The sequence below is a fragment of the Balaenoptera physalus genome (genome assembly GCF_965194825.1).
Source record: "Balaenoptera physalus genome assembly, chromosome: 6".
In the NCBI taxonomy this organism is placed as follows: Eukaryota; Metazoa; Chordata; class Mammalia; order Artiodactyla; family Balaenopteridae; genus Balaenoptera; species Balaenoptera physalus.
Genome location: NC_138885.1, coordinates 87,344,870 through 87,369,501, shown reverse-complemented (window position 1 = coordinate 87,369,501; position 24,632 = coordinate 87,344,870). Strand labels below are relative to the sequence as shown.

The 24,632-nt window shown below is 40.6% G+C and overlaps 1 protein-coding gene across 8 annotated transcripts in view; it reads left to right on the top strand.

Annotated features, from left to right (window-relative positions):
• The window catches only part of HECW2 (HECT, C2 and WW domain containing E3 ubiquitin protein ligase 2), a 415,090-nt gene that overhangs the window by 279,942 nt on the left and 110,516 nt on the right, over nucleotides 1-24,632 (top strand). For 7 of the 8 annotated variants that reach the window (XM_082466948.1, XM_082466947.1, XM_082466946.1 and 4 more), the window contains 4 exons: nucleotides 6,120-6,270; nucleotides 6,950-7,053; nucleotides 7,908-8,032; nucleotides 20,070-20,255. In XM_082466948.1, the coding sequence (XP_082323074.1) occupies nucleotides 6,120-6,270; nucleotides 6,950-7,053; nucleotides 7,908-8,032; nucleotides 20,070-20,255 (566 nt within the window). Of the gene's footprint in view, nucleotides 1-6,119; nucleotides 6,271-6,949; nucleotides 7,054-7,907; nucleotides 8,033-20,069; nucleotides 20,256-24,632 lie in introns of those variants that run through there. The other variant, XR_014265176.1, reaches the window with a different exon arrangement.

Sequence of the window (24,632 nt, the reverse complement as noted above, 5' to 3'; positions counted from 1 at the left end):
GGAAACTGTTGAAAGGTGTTTTTCTCCCAAAAGGGTAGGAATAGGAATAGATTCCGGATGAACAGTCCGTAGTGGACTCTTATAGGATCCCAGGCTTATTGCCGTATTTTTAGGACTAGTGTATTACTTATGTAGTGGGTTCAAATGAGTAACTCTGGAAAAACACAGGGGGATGTTTATCATTTTTTGTGGTTGTGCACTTTGGTTATTAAAGCATCCTTTGAAATGAAGGTTTAAAAGAAGGTAATGAATCTGAAAAGTACAATTAATCTTATAGAATTTCTACTCTGTTTAAAGCTAGGGGCTCTTATTCTCTAGAACCTAAAAGTTAGTTTGGAGAAAAAAATTCACACTTTTAATCTAAAAAGCTACTTCCTTAGGGCTTCCCTGGTGGCGCAGTGGTTGAGAATCTGCCTGCCAATGCAGGGGACATGGGTTCGAGCCCTGGTCTGGGAAGATCCCACGTGCCGCGGAGCAATTAGGCCCGTGAGCCACAACTGCTGAGCCTGCGCGTCTGGAGCCTGTGCTCCGCAACAAGACAGGCCGCGATAGTGCGAGGCCCGCGCACTGCGATGAAGAGTGGCCCCCGCTTGCCGCAGCTAGAGAAAGCCCTTGCACAGAAACAAAGACTCAACACAACCAAAACTAAATAAATAAATAAATTTTAAAAAATGGAAAAAAAAAGCTATTTCCTTAAAAATCGAATATTATGGTCCAAAATATGCAGCTATTTGAGATTTTTAAAACTTTTTATTCAAATATAATGTACATGCAGAAAAGAGCACATTTAGCCTGCTGAATTCTCCCAAACTGTGCCCTCCTGGGCAATCAGCACCACATCTGTGGTCCCTGGGAGGCCCCTTGTGCCCCGCTACCAGTCTCCAACCCCCACTCCTGAAGGGCAAGGGGACCCACTGTCCTGACTCCCCAGAGCATAGACAAGTTTAACTTACTTTCGTACTTTATACAAATGGTATCATACTTCTTTGAGTGTTTAAATAAGAAAAAAATAATCCATTAAACACTGATTTCTGGCATCTATTACAAAGCTTTTTTCCTTAAAAGTACCTTTAGTTTATTGTAACTTCATCATCTCACCATTTTGGTGAGGATACCACGGTTATTATAATTTTTACAGTGGGTTTATAAACTTACTTCACAATATTCAGGTACTTCATTTTCCTCAGTCCAGTTCCAACCAGGTCAGCTCCCTACTCACAGTCCTCTCACCGCTTTGAGTTACGTAGTAGACAGTTCAGTGCTGGCTTCCCCTGATATGTGATTCATCCTGTCTAGACACTGACCTTCTTCCCGGTCTCAGCACTCACTGAGATGTGTTCACGTCTTCATCTAATCACCTGGGTGGTCCGGTGGAGACCAAGGTCCAGTTTGAGAGGAGCGAGAAAGAAGAGTGATGAGATGAAGAGGGGCCATAGGGATGACCCCTGCCCACATATATGGATTGTAAAAGTTGAAAATATCTAAGACCTGCCCGGCTCTGCCTCCCTGCATCTGGGATTAATGCTGTGACAGTGGCTTGGCGTAGATTTTCATGCTAACTCTCTGACCTACCCTTAATGTCCAGCTATTTAAAGGGGGCTATTATATATTTTTTTTAATAAAAATTATTATAATTTATTTTTTCTTCTTATAAAATCAATACATGTTTATTTTAGAGCCATTATAAAGTACAGATAAGCCAAAAGAAAATATTAATTACTCAATAATCAAACTCAAGGGAAACCACTTAAAACTGCCGTGTAACCTTCCAGATCTTTTCCCTGCTTATTTATATACCTATTTCTTGCTTAATGTCCTTAACTGTTTTTTAAAAAATGACTCTGAAATAACCCACATGATCCACTGATCTTGGCATCATACATATTTGTGCTATATCTACACTTTACCCCAGAACAGAAGACAATAATACCACATCAATAGTACAGTTGCACGAAACCCCACACTCAGAATGTCATCATCTTGAAATTCTTAATAACTTTATTTTTAAATTTGGTAAACGAAGGCTGGCGAAACAATGGAGCACATAGTGGGGCCTTAGATACTTATCTCCCAGCATGCACTGCCTCCTCACCTTCCCAGGAACGATTCTCAACCACCTGCCCCAGACCTAGCAACTGTTGCTGCCCTCTGGCCCCAGCTGGGCCTGAGCAGGGAAGGGTGAAGTTTGGCACACAAGCACCAAGTTGCAGGGTGGAGTGCCAGATGACTGGGAAGGTCGGCCCTCACCCTGCAAATAACCCTGTGCTCAAGGAAGCACATTAAAGGGCTATTATATTTGAATCTCAGGGTGTCTTTTAAGTGTCCACTTGCTCCTGGATTTCAGTTTGGGGTATTGAGGCTGAAATTTAGTTTCTTGCGAGCCCACACTTCGTGACCTCTAAGAAATCCAGCATTCGCTCCATGGGTTTGTCCCGTAAGTTAGCTGCTGTTTTAAGTTCTTGTTAATTTACGTCGGTGTTCCTTAAATTTTAGTGTGTCTAGGAATCACCTGGGAAGTTTGTTCAAAGTGTAGATAACTGAGTCCTGGCTTCAGATAGTCTGATTTTGAAGAGCTGGGGCGTGTCCTTGGCATCTGCATTTTGATTGATCCTCGCAGTGATTCTGACACATACTGTCAGAATCCCACGCCTTGAGAAACATTCTCTAGATAACAGTTTTCAAACTTTATCATTGCTGTGAAGCTCTTTATGGAAGTGAAATCTTATGTGGAAGACTAATATGCACAACAGATAATGTTGGAGCTGCAGTGTTTAAAGTGGGGTTGGCAGGTGGTTCAGCAGCCCTACTCCTCAGGACCCCAGAGCCCCTGGCCCCAAAGGCTTAATTAACTTAGAATCTATTTTGGAAATTCTGGTCTAGACATAAGATGTTGCTAGGTCCTTCCTGAACGTAATGTGATAAAATGGGTGTCATTGCAGATTCATGTTATTTTAGAACTGAAAGCGACCTTAGTTAGCAATGTTTACCTCTGTCTTCTCATTTTTTAGGTAAAGAAACTGTGGGCCATAGAGGTGTAGTAATTTGTTGAAGGTCATGTAGCAAAGGTATGACAAAGCCATGGCCAGATACAGGCCTTCTACTTGCTAATCTAGTGCATTACACACACACACACATGCACACACACACACACACACACACACACACACACACACACACACACACAAAACACAGTGCTCTCAGTCTCACTGCACACTGATTATGTACCCCAGTTTACAGTATGGCAAGACAGGGAAGTAAATGCCAAGATCCTAGTCTTCTAACCCTGCCTGTGTGATTTTAGCATTGTCTGTGAAAGAAACTGATACCAGGCCATGTGTTCTCATATGCTTTCTTAACCAAGAACAAACCAGGCCTCACGTAAATACTTATAAGATATTAAAGCAGCCATACCCCCATCCCCGCGAATAGATAATGATAGAGGACTGACCTTCCTACAGGGACCTCTGCTGTCTTGCCTGGATGGAAGGGTATTGACCGCTTGGGTAAGAGTAGATATGTAGTTCACGAATAAGCCAATAGCATAACAGTCTTTCCCAGTTCAATGCCAACTGTCCACTTGAAACCAGCAGTATAGCATTTCTCTTTATGGGGACTTAAGTAACAACCTCAATTTAAAGATATGATATTTGATAGGGAGAGTCAAAGTGCATCCAACATCCCATATTCTTAGCAAATTTTTGGACCTTGTTTTCTTGTTTTTCCCATTGCATAGAAATGTCTTTATTGAAATACAAATTAAGGTTATTCCTGGCCTTTGTGGAAAGTGAATACAACATCATTTTTTAAAATTTTTATTGGAGTATAGTTGATTTACAATGTTGGGTTAGTTTTAAGTGTACAACAAAGTGAATCAGTTATACATATACATATATCCACTCTTTTTAGATTCTTTTCCCATTACAGAGTATTGAGTAGAGTTCCCTGTGCTATACAGCAGGTCCTTATTAGTTATCTATTTTATATATAGTAGTGTGTTGATGTCAATCCCAATCTTCCAGTTTATCCCTCCCCCCCGACCCCCCGCTAACCATAACAAGAATCATTTTTTAATAGCTTTACGTTATTTAAATTATTTGTTCATTCATTACATGCTATGTGCAAGGCACAGTGGCGAATATATTTGGAGATACCCCCTCCTCCATTTTCCTACCCATGTGGCCCACATACAGGTCACATTTCTTGGGGTAAATTCTTGTATAGTTTATTCAAGGAAAAAGTTCCATCTTTGAAGATACTTTTTTAATATTCTTTTGTCAGAGAATGGAAAGTTTGCAACAGTGTGTTTTCTTTTCTGCTGTAACTGCCAGAAAACTTAGAGCCAAGTTGTAGTGACAACCTTATCTTGGGAGCTTGGCAGAATCTCTCTTTCTCTGCTTCCTTTAGTTGGTTTCTGTTCTGTTTTTATCCCTAATTGACCTATCCTACATTTTTTTAAAAAATTGGAAGCTACTGTAAACATTCTTGGGGGGAAGGAATGGTCATTTGTTTCCATGTGCATTTGATTTGACATATAGTATGTGCTTGAATCATCCTGGCTCTAATGAGAGAGGAATGCAGTGGGAATACTTGTTCTCAGAATCCTTGAGATGGGAAAGTATGCGAGGAGCAGAGCAAAACAATGGAATGGATCAGAGGTTTTAGAAGATGGTTCCTGAAAATGCCTTTATGTACTTACTGTTTGTCAGCGTAGGCAGGCTGAGCAGGAGGTCTTTTGGAAACGTCCTACTGATGGGATTGTCGCTGTGCCCGAATAATTCATTCTTGGCAGCCTGCTTTATTGTGAGTCCGTGTTACCTTGGAGCATGAGTGACACGGAGTTATTTGTTGTCTGTGTGGTGCTTTTCCTCACGGAAAATTTTTCTTTCCCTTGCCATGTGTCATAAATTATGATCGGCTGAAATCAACAAAAAGAAATCTTTCCACTCCCAGCTGAGGCAGTCTTCAGTGGTCTTCTGGTGCTGGCTGGGATCTACCGTGCAGGTTTTTGCAATCCTAAGGACTTTGTTGGAATACTTGTTCTGTTCACCTCCAGAGTAAATGCCGTAGCTGGTCAGGAGCAAACATGCTTTCATCCTGGTCTCTAGGATTAGACCCATGGTGTCTGCTGATAAGCTGTGTGATCACATGGAGAGTTTTGAAATTAACAGAGCTGCTCAAGAGAAAGGTGCTTATTAATTTCAAAACATATTTGTCATAGAAATAGCAATGTATAAAGAACTTTCCTGGTTGAAGAATAGATCTCTGCTGTTTTCATATGTTCCTATATAAATTACCCTTCCCAATTGCAATCAATTTAAAAATTGTTGCCTTTTGTAAAGATCAGCTCACGCTCTGCTTATTTTTATAGGGGAATGGCCTTTTAGAGGATTCACAGAGGTGGGCTGGCTGGCCCTGAAGACTACTCTGCTTGCTGTTTTTACTGAACATGCTCTTACATATTTGTTGACAAAGACTAACACATTTCATGAGATTGCTTAAACATAAAATTAAATAATCTTTTAAAACATTGTATTTATTTGAGGTTGGAGACAGTCATGAACCTTGCTCTGAAAATGTATTCCTCTTTGGGAAAGTGTAAATGGAAGTTTGTAGATAATGATACTGTTTGATGACTAAGCTAGCACTCCTTTCTTCCGAAGACTACATCTACTAAAATTGTGTGTAAATATACACGTGGAAATTTCCAGCTGTGAGTCTTTCATCTAAGTTGGAAAAAAAAAACAGAAAAATCAAGTTTTGGTGAAAATAAACATCAGTACCAATTTTGATGTGAATACCTAAAGTATTATGATACCAACTAGTAATTTTTAAACACTGGCGCTCATACGTGAAGGATGAGCATGTTGGGCGGATCTGGGAGGATCCCCTACATTCAGGGATTCTTTAAGGGGTTGGTTATGCACACAGGAGCTGTTTTACTAACTGGTCAAACAGATTCTGGAGTGGACTTGGGGGGAGGTGCTGGATTATGCAGCCAGGTGTATGTTATTAGCCCCAAAGTATAGCACGTCAGGGAGAAAACATGTGCTGCTTGATGAGCCACATTAATGGCTTCAGCCGCTCCTCCTAATCCCTCTCCGTGCACTGCTGCTGTTTAGACTGGGAGGCACGCATTGACAGCCACGGCAGGATCTTCTACGTGGATCACGTAAACAGAACCACGACTTGGCAGCGGCCCACAGCTCCCCCTGCCCCGCAGGTGCTGCAGAGGTCCAACTCCATACAGCAGATGGAACAGCTGAACCGGCGGTGAGCGTGGGCGGTCCTGTGGTTGGGCTGATGTTTACACAGTGCAAAATGGAAAACACGGTGGCCTCTTTCATCTCTGGGTGTCCTGTCATGAAGGTGGAGCTGTCGCTTCTCTCGATTCATAGACTTCATTGAATGTCTCTTGGTTAAAAATGAATAAGCGCACACACAGCCACAGCTTGCTTAGAAACTAGAGAGGAAATAAGTAATGATGACCCCTTTAGTCAACCCAAGGCATTGATTTTTAGTAAAACAGAGCATATACACTTGTCATTTGAAGCCAGATAGCTTTTTAAATATCTAGAATCTTGGTTCGTAATGCATCTTTATTAGTTATCTAAGCTTTTAAAAATCTGTCCTTCTTTTCCAAAAACTAATTGCTATGGAACACAAGTTGTTCTTTTCTTTAACAATATAGGAATTTAGTTTTCTTTGGTTAAAGGCCACAATGTTTTTTAAAGTTTTATTTATTTGTTAAGAAAATGTTCCACAGACTATGGACAGAAGAAATTAAATCCAATGGATTTACTTAACAGATGGCCCAGAAGGTCAGGGGATGGGGGTTTGGGGAGGAAATGGTCAAGGCTGGGAAGGTGGTGAAAAATTCTGGGCTCTTGGGAGCAGTTGAGCCCCGTGTTTTAGAGGCTGCTGTGTTGTAACTCTAGGCTCCTGATTTTAGATACCAGAGTATCCGCAGAACCATGACTAACGAGAGGCCTGAGGAAAATAGCAATGCGATTGATGGGGCAGGGGAGGAAGCCGACTTTCACCAAGCCAGTGCAGGTAAGAGCCTTTGGGTTGGTTTGTTTTGTAATCTCGCAAAAATAGGAAACAAGTAAGTAAGGATCTCCAAGAAATGAAGCTTTCTTTAAAAGGACTTTTGATCTTCATTAAGACCAGGTAATTCAACTCAAAAAGTCGAACTCACCAGACACCTCTTCTAATCCTCAGCTTTTTATTAGTACTAAGAATCACAAAACCAAACAGGATATAAATTCTTTAATCTCTGGATCTGTGGGATAGTAGAAAAAGATGGAATCTGATTACTTGTAAAATCTAAGGCTGCATTAAAATATTAATAGTGGGGACTTGCCTGTTGGCACAGTGGTTAAGAATCCGCCAGCCAATGCAAGGGACACAGGTTCGAGCCCTGGTCTGGGAAGATCTCACATGCTACGGAGCAACTAAGCCTGTGTGCCATACCTACTGAGCCTGCACTCTAGAGCCCACGAGCCACAACTGCTGAGCCCGTGTGCCACAACTACTGAAGCCCGTGTGCCTAGAGTCAGTGCTCCACAACAAGAGAAGCCACCGCAATGAGAAGCCTGTGCACCGCAACAAAGAGTAGCCCCCGCTCGCCACAACTTGAGAAAGCCCGCAGCAACAAAAACCCAATGCAGCCAAAAATAAATTTATTTTTAAAAATGTTAATATGACTAGAAATATTATTGAATTCCATTTGAATGTGATGGAGAGCAATTGGGTTTTATGCATGAATTTACAGAAAAGAAAAAAGTGGGGGATTAAAATAATAACAAACGATATAGGTGTTGTTTTAAAATATAGACGGAAGTGAGTAGATGTTTCTAGCACGTGCAGAGACCTCCCTGAAAGCCTCTGTGGTCTGCCCCGTCTAGATTTCCGACGGGAGAACGTCCCGCCCCACTCTACCTCCAGATCCAGGCTCACGTTGCTGTTACAGTCTCCCCCCGTGAAGTTCCTCATCAGCCCAGAGTTCTTCACCGTGCTGCATTCTAACCCTGTGAGTATCAAATCCGAGAGGATGTGAGGGAAAGAGCACCAAGCCGAAGGAAATTATCCTTGTTTACGTTGTAAGAGTAAGAATGAAAATAGCTAAGTTTACCGAGCACCACATGTGTTCCATGCTCAGTGTTAAGCACTACCCATGGCTTAACCCATTTAGCCCAAACAAACCTATGAGTTAGATGAAACTTCCATTTTTCCAGATGAAGAAACTGAGGCACAGAGAGCTTAAATAACATGCTCAAGTTTATACAGCTACTAAGTGGGATTGCTGGGGTTAAAATCCCAGAGATGCTGACTCCAGAGTCTGTGCTCTTAAAGACCACCTTGTTTTGCGTGCACAAGTATAACCAAATATCTGAGAACTGACAACAGGCGTTGGTCGGATTGAGCTTTGAGATATTGGTACGGGCTCTCCAAAAGAAAGAATGAATATAAAATGTATACATTGCTGTAATCTGAAAAAAATAAATCCATAAATAGAGGAATATTTTAAAGATACATGAGGTTTGTATGGGAGATCAGGATTTTTTTTGGGGGGGTAGTGGGAGGAGGGGGAATGGTGATGTGTTTAGGATGAAGTAGATTTAAATTTCCCTCCTTTTACTAATATGTCTATTCTTTAGAAGCCCTCCCTCTGTAATTTTGCGAGAGGCCTAAAAATGTTTGCATCAGCTAAAAGAATCAACCTTTTGTTAACCAGCAGGTTATAAAAAAGTCAGCCTTTTAATCATTGTTTAAATAGAGAGAAATCATTTTGACTGTCTCCTTTACTTGTTTTCTTTCATTTCCCCCAGTCTTGACTTTTAACATAAATTCTACCCCTTTCCTGATCTTGGTTCCTTAACCAAGAAACCCCTCGCTAGCTCCCAATCCCCACCCCATTAAGTCCTCATGACAGTCATTTCTCCAGCTCTATTCATGTGCCCCTTTCCCACATTTATTTTGGAATTACCGTCTGGAATGGGAGGTTTTAATTTTACTCAGGAAGTGTGAACCTCCTGGAGGCACTAGGGTATATGAAGTCCATGGGGTGACAGTGGAAAATGTTACATACCTGTTCTCTGGTCCTGAGCATGATATTTATCTCAAACATTTCTAGAAGAAAAGAGAAGTGTTTGAAAATATTATATAGTTTAAGCCAAAACTTGTGTTTTGGCGCGTGCACGTGTGTGTGTGTGAAGAAAAAAATTAGAGTGTGATAGGAAAGTTGGTTAGAAAGCATTTCTTTGTGATGTAAATCTTAAATTGTCTCACAGAATAAATAACGGACACTGGTTGGTTAAAAAAGAAAGGAGTAGGAGGGCCTTCTAGGTGGAGGGTATGCATGAGCAAAGACAGAAGTGGGAAACATGTCCTATATGCGTAATGAGTTATTTTAATCATCCAATAAATATTACTTAAAACACGGTTTATGCTAGAAATTATGGTAGGTGCTGCAGACACAGTGGGCAATAAGATCAAGTTCTTATCCTAGAATGGACAGAGAATGAAGGCTACCTTAGAAAGATGGTTCTAGAATACCTCTCTGAAGAAATAGTTTTTGAGTTGGAAGTTGAAAGATGAGAAATCATCAACCATGGGAAAAGCCAGGGGAAGCTCATTTCAAGCAGTTGAAATAGGAAGTGCAGGGGCCCCAGGGCTCAGAAGAGGGCAGAGGGGCTGCTGTGTAGTGATAGAAAGAGGGGGTGGTGTGATACTACGTTGGAAAGTCAGCAAGATCCACATCATTGATCTGCCTGTGGGACATGGCAGGGGATTTAGATTCTGTTCTGAGCAGCGAGAAGCCATCATGCACTTAGAGTGTGACGTGCTTGGATTTGGAGAGCATAGAAAGGCAAGGGTGGAAGCAGGGTGATGAGAACAGAGGATCTTCATGGTCCAGGGGAAAGGCAGTGTTGGCTGGAATACTGGTGTTGGCGTGGAGATGGAGAGAAGTGCACGGCCTCAAGAGCTATTTTGAAGGTGGAGTCGACATGACTTGGTGAAAAACTGTCTGTTAGGGATGGGAAAAAGAACAAACAAGAAACACCTGTAGGGCTTTGGTCTGACACAGGAGTTCATCTTGCTGGGTCAGCTAACGCGCAAGTAAACAGCTCAAAACTGGACTAGGTGTGGAGGCATCGAGAAGGAGCTTTGTGTTTCTGCAAGGTGCTGGGGGTAACAGGGCGGGCAAGGCGGGCACTGTCCTGCAAGTCTCTGAGGGCTGAGGGAGCGGCTTCCTGGAGGTTTTAATTAGGGGGAGGTTGTTTTAGCTGCACCTGGAGCGCTTTAGAATTGGGGCGGGGCGGGGAGACCCTGGCCACAGACATCCAGCTGTATTTAACCCATTCGTCGTGGCTGGAGCTGATAAGAGCCTAGACTAGGAGGTGAGGAAATAACGAGGAAGGATCCAGCATGAGAGAATCACAGGCAGAGAGTTGGCAGGCTTTGGTGGGTAAATAGAATAGAAACTGAAGAAGAGGACTTTTGAGAGGCTTGTTAAGGGAATGTAAGAACATTTTGAATTTAACCAGACAGATTATATGCCTTAGGAAAAATAGAGTAGACTGTTGGGAAAAGTAGAAGTCAGCATAGTCCAATCACCAGGAGCTGTTGGCGAGGCTATTAGTATGCACATATTTATTGATCAGTTAACATACTGATCATTATCTCATGGTTTATAGGTTTATCTTGGAAGAGAGAGGACTTGGGAGAAGGCTGTTCTCAGATTTCATGCAAGAGGCATTCAGTGTAGCAACAGTTGTTTATTCCCTACTGTATACCAGGCACTAAGTCCTAGAGATACAAAATTGACAGCAACTGTGGGCTCTGGAACCCCAGATTTGAAAACACATTCCAATGCAATGAGCAGAGTTGTAAGTGCTGTAATGGAAGGCTGTAGAAGATATCCTGCTGGGGTGCGTGATTAACTCTGGGGAGAAGGCCTACGGGAGGAGTCATAGCTGGGTTTGCATTTGGGATAGGATTTAAAGACTGATAGGTTTTAAAGATTGAATAGGAACTTGCCCTAGAAATAAGATGGGCCAGAGCTCTCTAGGTAGAAGGAGCAGCATTTACAAAACAAGAGATCCATGAAGTTGCAGGGCTGTCTTTGTAATTACTATAGAAGTACTGAAACCGAATTACTAGTACAGCAGTTTGGTGTTGCTGGTGTGCAGAGAGCATAGAACACTAGTGAAAGTTAGATTTGAGCCTGGAAAGGTAATCAGAAGCCAGGTTACAGGAACCTAAACTCGTGTATGCAACAATTCTAGGAGATCGTAGGCTTTCATACAAGGAAGAGTGGGATAACATTCAGAGTTGTCAGTCTAAAACAGAAAGTGTCATGCTGTGGTGGGAAGAGCTTTGGACTTGGGGTCAGGTAACACGAGTTTTCCTTTGTTCATTTGTTCATGCATTCATTCAACCAGTAATTATTAAGTGCCTACGATTTGCCTAGTACATTCGAGACTCTCAGGATACAGTGGAATAAAGATCACCTAGTGAACAAGAAAAGATAATGCAGACAGTGAAATGTGTCATGAGGCAACGGAGACAGTACAGGGGACTGGGCTAGGGTGACTTGGGGCCAAGGTACTGCAGATGCTGGTTTAGATCAGGTGGACGGCAAGGCCTCTCCAAGGAGCCATATTCAAGCTGTTGTACAACGTCAAGAAGCCAGAAAGGCAAAGGTCTTGGAGAAGAACTTTCCTTGCCAAGGAAGAGCAAAGGCTTGAGGACAGGAATGAGTTTGATGTGGTACATAGTACGGTCAGAGAGGTGAGCAGGGCTTCAAAATGTAGGGCTTGTGTGATCTGGCAAGGAGTTGGGGCTTCATTCTAAATGGGCTTTATTCTAAAGGGGGTTCCTGTGGGGGTGTAGTTTTGATTTCTTAAAGTTTCTTCTACCTACTGTGTTGAGAATGGGTTTTAGAAGGCAAGATTGGCATCAGGGAAACAAGTGAAAAGGCGCTGTGGTGAGACATGGAAGGGACTTGGACTAGTGCAGCAGCAGTGGAGATGGTGACAGGCGGATGAATATGGCACATATCCTGGAGGGAGAGCTGGCATTCTTCACACTCTTTTGTCAATGAGGCCAGCACCTTCTCTGTTTAGCTAGATAATAGTGTTTGAATATTGGACTTATTTTTCTTCATTGTCTGTCTGTGCGCACGTGCATGCGCTATTTGCAATGTAACAGCACAATTTGAACTTTAATCTGTATTATTAGCATTTTGTTTTCTTTACCAATTTCTTAAGTCTAGAACTTATTATTTAGAAAAAGTCAGTAGACTTTTTCTGGAAAGGGCCAGAGTGTAAATATTTTCAGCTTTTGGGCCAAGGACAACATGTAAATGAATGGATGTGGTTGTATTCCAATAAAACTTGGTTAGCAAGTCAGCCCATGAGTCTATAGTTTACTCACTCTTAGTCTAGACAGCCCATAAAACAATATCAAGGCCTGATTTGCATTTACCAATTTCTTTAGTGTTAACATTCCCACTGTGGCCAATTTCAAGCTACCATCTTTTTACGGTGTGCGATTTGTGATTTCTTTTTGTTGAAGTATAGTTGGTTTACAATATTACATTAGATTCAGGGGTACAGCATAGTGATTCAATATTTTTATAGATTATACTCCATTTCAAGTTATTACAAAATAATGGCTCTTTCTCTGTGCTGTGTAATATATCCTTGTTGGTTATCTATTTTATACATAGTGGTTTGTATCTCTTAATACCCTACTCCTATCTTGCCCCTCCCGCTCCCCCTCCCTTCTCCCCCCTGGTAACCACTAGTTTGTTTTCTATATCTGTGAGTCTGTTTCTGTTTTGTTATATATATTTGTTTGTTTTATTTTTTGATTTCACATATAAGTGATAACATACAGTATTTGTCTTTCTCTGTCTGACTTATTTCAGTAAGCATAATACTTCCTAGTTCCATCCACATTGTTGCAAATGGCAGAATTTCATTATTTATTATGGCTGAGTAATATTCCATTGTGTCTTCTTTAACTATTCATCTGTTGATGGACACTTGGGTCACTTCCATATCTTGGCTATTGTAAACAATGCTGCTATGAACATTGGGGTGCATGTATCTTTTCAAAATAATGTTTTTGTTTTTTTCGGATATACACCCAGGAGTGGAATTGCTGGATCATATGATAGTTCTATTTTTAGTTTTTTCAGGAACCAGCATACTGTTTTCCATAGTGGGTGCACCAATTTACATTCCCACCAACAGAGTACAACAGTTCCCTTCTCTCCACATCCTCACCAACATTTGTTATTTGTAGACTTTTTGATGATAGCCACTCTGACAGGTGTGAGGTAATATCTCATTGTGCTTTTGACTTGCATTTCTCTGATGATTAGTGATGTTGAGCATCCTTTCTTGTGCCTGTTAGCTATCTGTATGTATTCTTTGGAAAAATGTCTATTTGAATCTTCTTCCCAATTTTTAATTGGGTTGTTTTTTTGATATTGAGTTATATAAGCTGTTTATATATTTTGGATATTAACCCCTTGTTAGTCATATTATTTGTAAATATTTTCTCCCATTTAGTAGGTTGTCTTTTGTTTTGTTGATGGTTTCCTTTGCTGTGCAAAAGTTTTTAAGTTTAATTAGGTCCCATTTGTTCATTTTTGCTTTTATTTCTTTTGCCTTAGGAGACAGAGCCAAAAAAAATATATTACCGTGATTTATGTGAAAGTGTGTTTTGCCTATGTTCTCTTCTAGGAGTTTTATGGTTTCAAGTCTTACATTTAAGTCTTTAATCCATTTTGAGTTTATTTTTGTATATGGTATGAGGAAAAGTTCTAATCTCATTCTTTTACATGTAGCTGTCAAGTTTTCCCAGCACCACTTATTAAAGAGACTGTCTTTTCTCCATTGCATATTCTTGCCTCTTTTGTTATAGATTAATTGACCCACGGTGTGTGGGTTTATTTCTGGGCTCTCTATTCTCTTCCATTGCTCTGTGTGTCTGTTTTTGCGCCAGTACCAGTCTGTTTTGATTACTGTAGCTTTGTGTATAGTCTGAAGTCAGGGAGCATGATACCTCCAGCTTTGTTCTTTTTTCTCAAGATTGCTTTGGCAATTTGTGGTCTTTTGTGGTTCCATATAAATTTTAGGGTTTTTTGTTCTAGTTCTATGAAAAATGTCATGGGTATTTCATAGGGATTGCATTAAATCTGTAGATTGCTTTGGGTAGCATGGACATTTTAACAATATTAATTATTCCAATCCAAGGATACAGAAGATCTTTCCATTTCTATGTATTTTCAGTTTCCTTCATCAATCTTTAATAGTTTTCAGAGTCTTTCACCTTCTTGGTTAAGTTTATTCTTAGGTATTTTACTCTTTTTAATGTGATTTTAAACAGATTTTTCTTTTGCTTTCTTTTTCTGTTAGTTAATTATTAGTGTAGAGAAGAGCAACAGATTTCTGTATTTTAATCTTGTATCATACAGCTTTGCTGAATTCATTTATTAGTTCTAATAGTTTTTTGGTGATACCTAATCATCTTTATTGAAAAGAACAAAATTAAGTAGATATATAGGTGTCATAACTCTAAAGGAAAACTTGAGGAACAAAATATTGGGATTTTTTTTTCTGTTTTTGCGTGGTTGTTGCTTTAAGATATATTCTACTGCCCTCTTCTGGTTGTGATCAGATTGCTTCCAAAATTGTCTTGATAAACCATTTCTCCTGATAATTCAAGGTTTAATTGTTAGTGTCATGTCTTTTATAGTTGGTATGACTGTGTTTGTCTAATAACTGTCATACATAAATACATTTCATTATATGCAACTGAATAATGTTTCCAACATACATGCCAAATAATTATTACTTTGGCTTTTAATAAACTCTCTAGAAATACATTAATTCCATCTTATACACTCCTTACTACTTAATGAAGAAAAATATTTCTCCAAAATACTTAAATATATTCTTATACGACAGAAATTCCCGCTATTGCAAGGTAGATGAGTTGATAGTTTAGTTAGTTTTGTCAATAAGTTCAGTTTTCCCTCCATTTTACTCTTTAGCTAGATGAGAAAAATGTAAAATCCCTTATGATTAAAAATATTGTGAAACACCTGCGTGAGACAAGACTGTTTCCATATCCCAGCATATATCTTATGGAAACAATGTTATTTGATGTTGTTTATGATAAATTTTGTTTAGTGAATAATATATACAGATGCTCACATCTGCTCCCTTGTGAGCCTTTGTATACATTTGCTATGGAGGCAGTGATGATATTTTCCAAGCATGAAATCAGAATACCTATTCTTGATGAAGGATTTCTGGAATATGAAAGATAGATTTTCTTTAGCAGTAGTGTATCAATACTTACCTGTGTTATTGAAAAGAACAGATTTAGAGTAAATCAAGACTGGCCCAGGTAATCCTGGGCATACGATCACCATAACACTTAAAAAAAAAAAAACTGCCAGAAAAAGAAAAGAGGTTTGGTTATTACTTGCATTGATTGCAATTAATTGATCGATAAGTTGGTTGATTGATAAGAACTGAGTGTTCACATACCATTTTCTTATTCTGTTGCCAGATGGCAATAACGTTCCCCTCGGCTCTTCTCAATATTTTTCACTTCTAACTCCTCAAGCACTTAACCAAACAAAACATGTCAAGCTCTAAGGAGTGATATTTTAACAAAATTCCACAAAGAAATTCAGTTCATAATCAGTTGATCATTCATCCAACCATGGAGTGTTTATTTCTTTACTAGGAAGATAAGACAAGAAACAACCAAGAGGATTGGGAAAGGGAGTTTTGGATTAGAGAAGGGATGATCAAAATGGACATTTTAAATCACATCCAAGGACAAGAAAACTTTACACCCTTTAGGGTTCATTTAAAGGGGCTCTGTCTACTGTTAACGGTTGCCAACTTGCCTCACTGCTTGTGAGTCCACATGCAGCAGCTTCCCAGGTGAGATCGTTCTGTGCATTATCATGAGACTGCTGTGAAATAGGTCCATTTGCCCTTTCCTACTCTACTTTTGTTTCAGGTAGAAGATCAGATCCCTTTACTGCATATTTTTCCTATAAGACCAAAACAAAACAACAACTCAAACACAGAAAAGGATCCCTTTCCAGTTAGACCCACTGAACCCCAGAGGGAGAATAAAGATGCCTGAAGACGAAGCTCTTTCAACCTAATCCCACCTGTTTAGTATTTCTCAACTCTTTGGACTGCTGTCATTCTTAGCTCTGCTAGTTCTATCAGTGTGTTTCAGTATTTTCACTGCTACTGTGGCCTCTGTTTCCCAAGCTCTACTTTCTGCCTCCAGTGAACCCCTTCCTCCCACCTCCCCCTATAATTTTCCTTCTCCATCCCTTTGAGTGATCAGGCTGTGCTCATCTCTGTATCCTCAGGGTTTAGCACAGGGCTTAGCACATAATTAGTGAGAGGTTATGAGACCCTTCTTCCCTTAACAGAAAGTGGGATGCTCACCCAAGATCTTCAATGACTGAAAGTAGAAAACAGTTTTAGTACTATCGTTCATCTGTTAGAATGTAGTTATGATAGGTATAATCCCTTATGTATTCTTGTACTTACTTCCACTTTATATTTTTACAGTGATTTTTACCTCTTCAAAGCACTTTTACATCCTTTGTTCCACTGGATTTAAATCCCACATGCCTATGAAGAAATCAGGGCAGTTGCTATTATCCTGTCTTATAATAGTTGAGCAAATTGAGGCAGAGAGTAAATTACTTTCTTGGTCTCTGTCCATGAGCTGTGACTAGAATCCTCACCATAGTTCTGTATGAACTGGAGTATAAATATCTTTTCTGAACAAAATTACTCAGAAAGGATATTTATATTTCAGATCATATATATATGTATATACATATATAAAATATATATTTTAAAACAATACTATGGGACTTCCCTGGTGGCACAGTGGTTGAGAGTCTTCCTGCCGATGCAGGGGACACGGGTTCGAGCCCTGGTCTGGGAAGATCCCACATGCCGCGGAGCAACTAGGCCCGTGAGCCACAGCTGCTGAGCCTGCGCGTCTGGAGCCTGTGCTCCGCAGCGGGAGAGGCCGTGACAGTGGGAGGCCCGGGCACCGCGATGAAGAGTGGGCCCCGCTTGCCGCAGCTGGGGAGAGCCCTCGCACAGAAATGAAGACCCAACACAGTCAAAAATGAATAAATAATAATAAAATTAAAAAATATATATTTAAAACAATACTATATATATTAAATAAACATATAAAATATATATTCAAAAATAGAATAAACATGTGTATATAAGCATAGACCTGTATAAATGTTACAAATACATACATATATACATGTATAAGTAAACATATATATGTAAATAAGTATGTATGTAGTTTCTTATAGACATGTAGCAGTCTAGAGGGGTGTTCCTGTTTGCCTTATGTGTTTTAAATAGACCCTAATAGTCATGTGCATATTATTCAGACTTGAAAAAGCTGTGGTTCTAAAGGTTGTTTGCTGGTTACTGATGAGAGAAATCTTCCTTACACTTAATTTACTTTGGTAGATGCTTTTTGCAAAGATCCGTTGAACTTGGCACTCTATTACACGTCTCACTGAGTGGAGAGGAGGAAGATGAAAGGACGTAATTAATTATAAGACCAGCCTTAAGACTCCTGTGCTTAAAGAGCTGTCCAACCCTAGGGAGTTGCTTCGTGCCTGAGGCTGGAGTGGGTTCCTTCACCTCATTACCACTGCTTGCCCTAATGAAGTTCTGCTGCTTTTCTTTAGCACAGTGAGGAGCGTTTCTGGTGCTCTAGATAAAGAATCAGGATGTGGCCTCTTATTTTAATGGGCGGAAGGAGAAGGAAGGGTGACAGGACATACACCTATTTAGAAGACAGTTAATGACATGATTTATCTGACAGAATTATCCTGCAATAATTTGTCCCCAGAGAGACTTATTAGGGAGTATGACTTGAAAGTTCATTACCATCGCCATCACAGAAGCTAGTGTGGTCTCTGGCCTCTGTGCTTGTAATGGCTTCTGTGAAAATATATCAGCAACCTGGAGCCAAATGCAGAAAACAGATGCCTTGCTGATTGTACGTAAGACTCCAAGGAAGGGTCAGCCACAGGCTAAACTGTGAGTTAGCTAACGTTTGTCTCTGACACCCTCCAACTTCTTTTATTAGTCTCCTTCTCTGCTTTCATGGTATCATTTTCTTATTCTCTCGTGCTCTCTAATTGCCCAGAGCCCCTGCACGGGCCTGCCTGCTTTGGCAGTGCTCTGTGCTCTGAACCTCATAATTTCTCACAGCCATCAAACCTCCTCTCATTTAGACTGTCAGGTTGAAATGTGACCTCAAAATATTTTCTACTCAGGTGTACTAAGGAACTAGCACACTACTATTTGAGGACAGATTAATGTGGCTGGCCTTCCCTCCCTCCCTCCCTTCCTTCCTCCCTTCCTTCCATTTTGATAGAGGAAAAATATTTTCATGCAAAGCAAAAAGTATACAATGACAGCGAATCCATCAGAATAATGGTAGAAAAGTTACTTTATGTAGTTTAGGTTATACATCAATAACGGTGACCAAAAAATCTCAGTGGCTTAAGCCAGCAAAGGTTTGTTTCTCATTCCAAATTGGGTTGTCAGGGTTCTCTGATCCCTGTAGCCTTCAGAGACCCGGGAACCCAGACTGGGAAGCAGCCACTATTTCAAACATGGCCGGTTGCTGTGCTCACTGTACCAAAGAAAAGAAAGCTCTAGAGGGATTCCCATCGGCAATAAATGCTTTGACCTGGACTTGACACATCCTGAGGGACCCTGGAAAGACAGGAGCACTGTTGACTGTCCTCATACTCATTTATCTTTTATCCTCAATAACCAGCACAGTAAATGTTTATTAACGTGAAACGATTTCCAGGGATTCTGGTTTCTTTTGGGTTTGCCTTGGTCTGTCTAAAAGGAAATAAATAACAGAACCCATGAAGTAAAGCCTGAAGGCCTCCAGACTTAGTCTGGTGTCCCTGGGACACTAAAGATAAGAGGAATCCAAAGCCCTTTGAATCTACGTGAGAAGAATAGCATTCCAGGAGAGATCATTCACGGTTGGTCAATTTCATGAATATCACATTCCCTCTGATGACTTAAGGAAATAGCTCTATACAGTTACTCCTTTTCTACTGCTTGGCACATGGTATTGTGCATTGAATATTTGTTGCCTGACTCATATGCAGACAGCCCATGGCCCTTTTTTGGACTCTTCTTTAAGTATCATGAGATACTTTTACAAAACAATCACTTTTTTGTATGTGCTGGTATAATGGAGTTTTATTAAATGTGTATTTCAATCATGTAAATTTAGTGATATATATGTATATATGTCTGTGTGTGTGTGTACACACAGGAAAAAGAGAGGGAGAAAGAAAAAAAAAATACTGAGTTATACAGTCCAGGTAGTTCTGCCTGCCATTCCATTTACTGAGATTATGCCTCCAAGCAGGAGTGAGATGAAAAACTCCAGTCTACTCTGGTCTCAGCTGAATATGACTCTCAGTGAGAACAACTCAGCCCATTGCATGTACTTCTAATATTCAAATACATGGCCAAGCATTTTTTCATACAACTTGGCTCCTAAATGTTACGCCAGCTGCTTCATTGGCACTCACCCAAAGAGCCAATGATCTGTTCCTGTGCTGGAGGAAACACTGGCTGTATTGGGGCTCACTGTGAGGTGGTATGTTTGTCTCCAGCATGGTGTGATTTCAACTGTGTGGGTTTTGCCTAAAACCAACTTTAGGATCTTACATCACCTGTAAAATGAGACTCGACAGCATTCTTATTCCTTAGAAAACTAGAATCATTAGTGAAGACTCCCTGATTTTCTGTAGTCTTTTATTTTGAGCAAAATTATTTTGCTTTGTCTGCTATTTCCATGTGTGGGTCTAGAGTTACATTGAAGCCTGTATACCATCCAAAGATTAAATATGCCCATGGGAGTATATATGTTACTTTTGCATGTCCCAAAGCAGATTAACATTGTTTTTCCATCCTCTCCAGAGTGCCTACCGCATGTTTACAAACAACACGTGTTTGAAGCACATGATCACCAAAGTCCGGCGGGACACCCACCACTTTGAACGCTACCAGCATAACCGGGACCTTGTGGGATTCCTCAACATGTTTGCAAACAAACAACTGGAGCTGCCGAGGGGCTGGGAAATGAAACACGATCATCAGGGCAAGGTAACTTGCGGGAGTTGCCATGGGGAAGCCTCCGTGTGACTGTGGGCTGCTTGTGGCTTTGGCACTGGGCCCTACCCTTCAAGTGAGGGCTGAAAGCCCTGTGTGACCTGGTTCAAGGGAAACCTGGACAAGCAGGTTGTTTGATATCATGAACCATTGCTACACTCTTCTGAAGTAGTGTATGCGGTGGATGGCTGTGAGGGCACTTGTTGGGCAAGACACTCACTTCCCCTGGATTTTCTTTGAATTGTAATCTCTCACCATTTTCTACTGATTAGAGAAAAGGTTTCTTGGGCAACAACACTTCCTTCTCCTAGCTATACAGCTTGTGTTGTGGGTAGTTGAATACAAGTTGCGGCAGTGTTTGGAGAAGGTGGCTAGGAGGTTGCTAAGCGACAGCGCAAGGTGTGTCTGTGACACCGTCAGGGTTTGGGCCTCAGTCTTGTTGATTCAGAACCCTGGTTTTGTTAGCACATTAAACAAGATTCACAGATTGATGAATTTATGATGAGAAATGCGTAACTCTCACACAGGCCGGGTAACCACATCCGTACTTCCTTCTTCGACGGATGAACCAGAAAGCTGGCTTGTAATCAGGAGGTTGTTATATAAGTAAGAAATCAGAATGAGAAAGTTAGTAATTCTTATAAGGTGTTTCTCAGCTACGATTTTATTTATTAACTCTCATTCAGCACCTACTATGAGCCATGAACTGTTTAAGCCCTTTATATGTTTAAGCTCTTCTCAACAACTCCGTAAGGCAATACTGTTATTATTATTGCTACTTACATATAAAGGGTCCCAGGTCCAGAATGGTTCAGTGACTTGCCCAGTGTCACAGAGGTGAGCAGTGTCTGAGCTGGGCTGTAACCCAGGCAGTCTGGTTCAAGGGTCCATGCTCTTAACCACCACATTATGCTCTCCAAGTATTGAGTAACCAACCTCAGTTTCCCTATCTATAAAAAGGCTTGACATATGTGACTTGTAGGGTGGGGAGGATTAAATTGACAAGATATTTACAATAACTGTGCTTGACTTTTTCATTCAACAAATATTTATTGAGCACCTGTGCAAAACAGATAAGCCAACGACTCCATGGAACTGCCATTCTGATGGAAAGAGATGGGCAATGGGCAGATAAGTAAATACATAGCATGCCAAGAGCTGATTAAAACTATGATTTAAAAGAAAGCAGGAGACAGGGTCTAGAGAAAGGCAGGAGTGGAGGGTTATTTTATACAGGGTGGCTGCAAAAGGCCTCACAGATAAGGCTCTACATGCACACAGACTTGAACGAGGTGAGAAGGAAACCATATCAGGGAAGAGCATTCAAGGCGAATGGAATGTGGAAAGTACTCAATAAATGCCGTTCTCCCCCAAAGTACCCTCTGGCAATAATACCACAGTAGCATCTTACTCATCCTGAACTCAGCTTCCAACAATCTTATTTAAGAACTTATAAGCAGTCAAATTAGATACTACAAAGTACATGTATGTATTTTAATGCATGGGAGGAACCCATCAGACTTTCATTGAAACTATTGACTTGATTTCTGTAAACTTTTTTTTAATAAACCTCTAATTCCCAGCCTAGAGAAGATTAGAAGTGGCAAGCATGAAGTAGCATAGATGAAAGAGAATGGATTTGTGATTAGGTCCCTGGACCACAGATAGAATGGCGTTGTATCAGAGTCAGGTGGGCATGGCAGGGAAGCCTTTCCAGGACACTAGGAACTGCAGGCAGGGACACGGCACTTCCTGTGCTCTCTCCTTCCAGAGGAGGATGTCGCTTTGCTGGTGCTGAGTATGGGTCAACAGCCTGAGAGCCCAGTGTTTGTAAACATTCTACTAAATGGAAGGGCACAGGTGGTCCAAGAAAGGACTTTGGAAAATATTGATGGTATTATACCTACATATAAAAGAGCATTTGCAGACGAAGAATTCAGCTCTGTTCTCAACTCTGACAATATTTTACCTGGTGTCATGAGGAGCTATACTCATTAGAGAACCATAGGTCCAGGGAAACCCAAGTTGAGATAACACTGAATGTATTTCTGCTCTATATAGAGACTTAACTTGCTAAGTCATTTTGTATCCTTAGCTAAAGGGAATCGGGAACTTATCATGCAGACACGGAAGGGGAGGTTCCTTTCTTGCCAGTCACAACTTGCCAGACACGCTTCAGGAGAGAGCTTCTTATTAATAACACCTGAACCTTGAGAAAAGTTAAACTAAGGATACTATTTAAGATGAGTTACGATGTATTCTTAAGAACAAATTCTGTCTCATAGCTTTTATAAAGTTTCGATAGTTAAACAGAGGTAAACATTATCTCGGCTGTGTGGGTAACATAACCATCCATCTTTTCCTGAGGGTTTGGATTCATTTGGGGTTTCAGCCTGAAGTTGTAGGCATTGTAAAGAGCCCTGGATGTGGGCTGGTAGATAGCTGACCTCACAGTCTGTTGGTGGCTTTGCATTTGAATGCTGTGTGGCATGAAAGATGTGGAAGGACCCCTGGCCTTGTGGACAAAGTGGATTATCAGACAGGCCTGAAAGATTATCACTTTAGCCTGATTCCTCTACTTTGTGCATTTGGACTTTAATAAGGTTTTTAGCTAAGCTGGGTACCTTAGTGAAAGCAGGTATATCTCCCTGTGCTTCTCCCCTATCCTTCCTGTACAAATGATTGGCTTCCAATGAACTAAAATAGCTTAAAAGAACATTTGGGGAAGGCTCTTGCCATGTCTGTATTTGGCTGTGCTGCTTTTGACTGTACTTTAAAAGTCATGGCTCCCATCCTCCAGGCAGTTAATAGGTTTTCTTCCAGCCTGAAATTTTAGCTCCCCTTTTTAATGAATAGCTTTACCTCTAGAACATTTAAAGGGAGTAAACTTTTTGCCCCATTTAATATAACATCGAAAGCTATTAAATACTATGAGTTTTTTTTTCCCCACAGTGATGACTGATTTCTAGAATTGACATGGAATAGGATGGCCAAATCCTCACCTGCATGAAAAGAAATGGTTCTTAAGAGGAACGTTGTCAAACTTAGCTGCTCAGGTTTATGAAATTTGGCTCCATGTTGTCTTCTCAAGTGCAACATCTTCCTTTTGTGTTTTCATTTGTTTTGCCATTCAACACACTTCTGAATGCCTACTATGTACATGCCACTGTGATAACAATGATACAAGCTAACAGTGTAGCATTATGTAGTATGTAGCATTGGCTGTGTGCTACACATGTTATGAGCACTTAGATTAATTCCTTCCATACTCACAGCAGCCTTGTACATAACTGCTATTTTTATCCATATTTTCTAGAAGAGGAAACTGAAGCATAGCATGGCAAATTGACCAAGGTCCTATAATTAGTATGTGATAGAATTGGATTTGACTCAAGACGTCCAGCTCCAAAGTCTGTGCTTTTACCCTGCCTCTCACCAGTGAGGAGGGTGAATGCATATCTTCTAGCAATTACAGTGAAGGTAGTAAACGGTGCTCTGGGAGCCTGTGGTAGGGTCTCCTACCATAGTTGAAGGGGGTGGGGGCTTTTAGACACATCATCGAAGGGCAGCATATTGGGTGGATTGCTCTTGGCTCTCCAGGCATAAGCGACTCCCCATAGAGTCTCCCTTGCAGTGTTTCATGACAGCTATCCCCATCTGTCTCATGGTATAGTTATTAACTTATTTTATCTTCCCAAGCAGATGATCCCCTTCTTGAGAGTTCTCCTGTTTGTTGTTTAATTACCCCCTCTTCAACCCCAGTGCCATTCATATAGAAGATTCTCAAAACAAGTTTGATGAATGAATGAAACTTGTCACCTGTAGATTCCTGGTTATTCAGTGATGTCTGCTTTGGACAAATGAGGAAGCTTCCAGGCTCTCTCCTCATTGCCACTCCCTCCTCCTCCTGTGCTCTCACCAGAAGTAGCTCCTAAGATTCGCCTGATTTGACCTCTCTTAATGCATATGTTGTCTTGGATTTTTCGTATTACATGTTTGAACAAGGTAGTGATTATGCTTGTACCACACTTTAGCTGTCTTCAGTTTTGGAAGAGACTTTTTTTTTCTAATTACTTAAGGCCAAAGGTTTAAATTGGGTGAGATTTCACAGGAGTCTAGATTTGAATTGCTTTTTTTTTTTTTTTTTTGAGAGTTCTAGAGTGAAAAATGTCCTTGACTTACATAAAAGAAGTAAAATATATTTTTTTAATTGACTGTTAGTTAAAGAGTAAGAACAGAATATCAGGCCTTACTAGGTAAGATGAGGATAATGATGAAAATGACAGTGACAAGGGTGATAATGATGATACCTGCATTTATGAAGCTTATACCATGTGCCAGGCACGGTACTAGGTACTTTTTCATGAATTA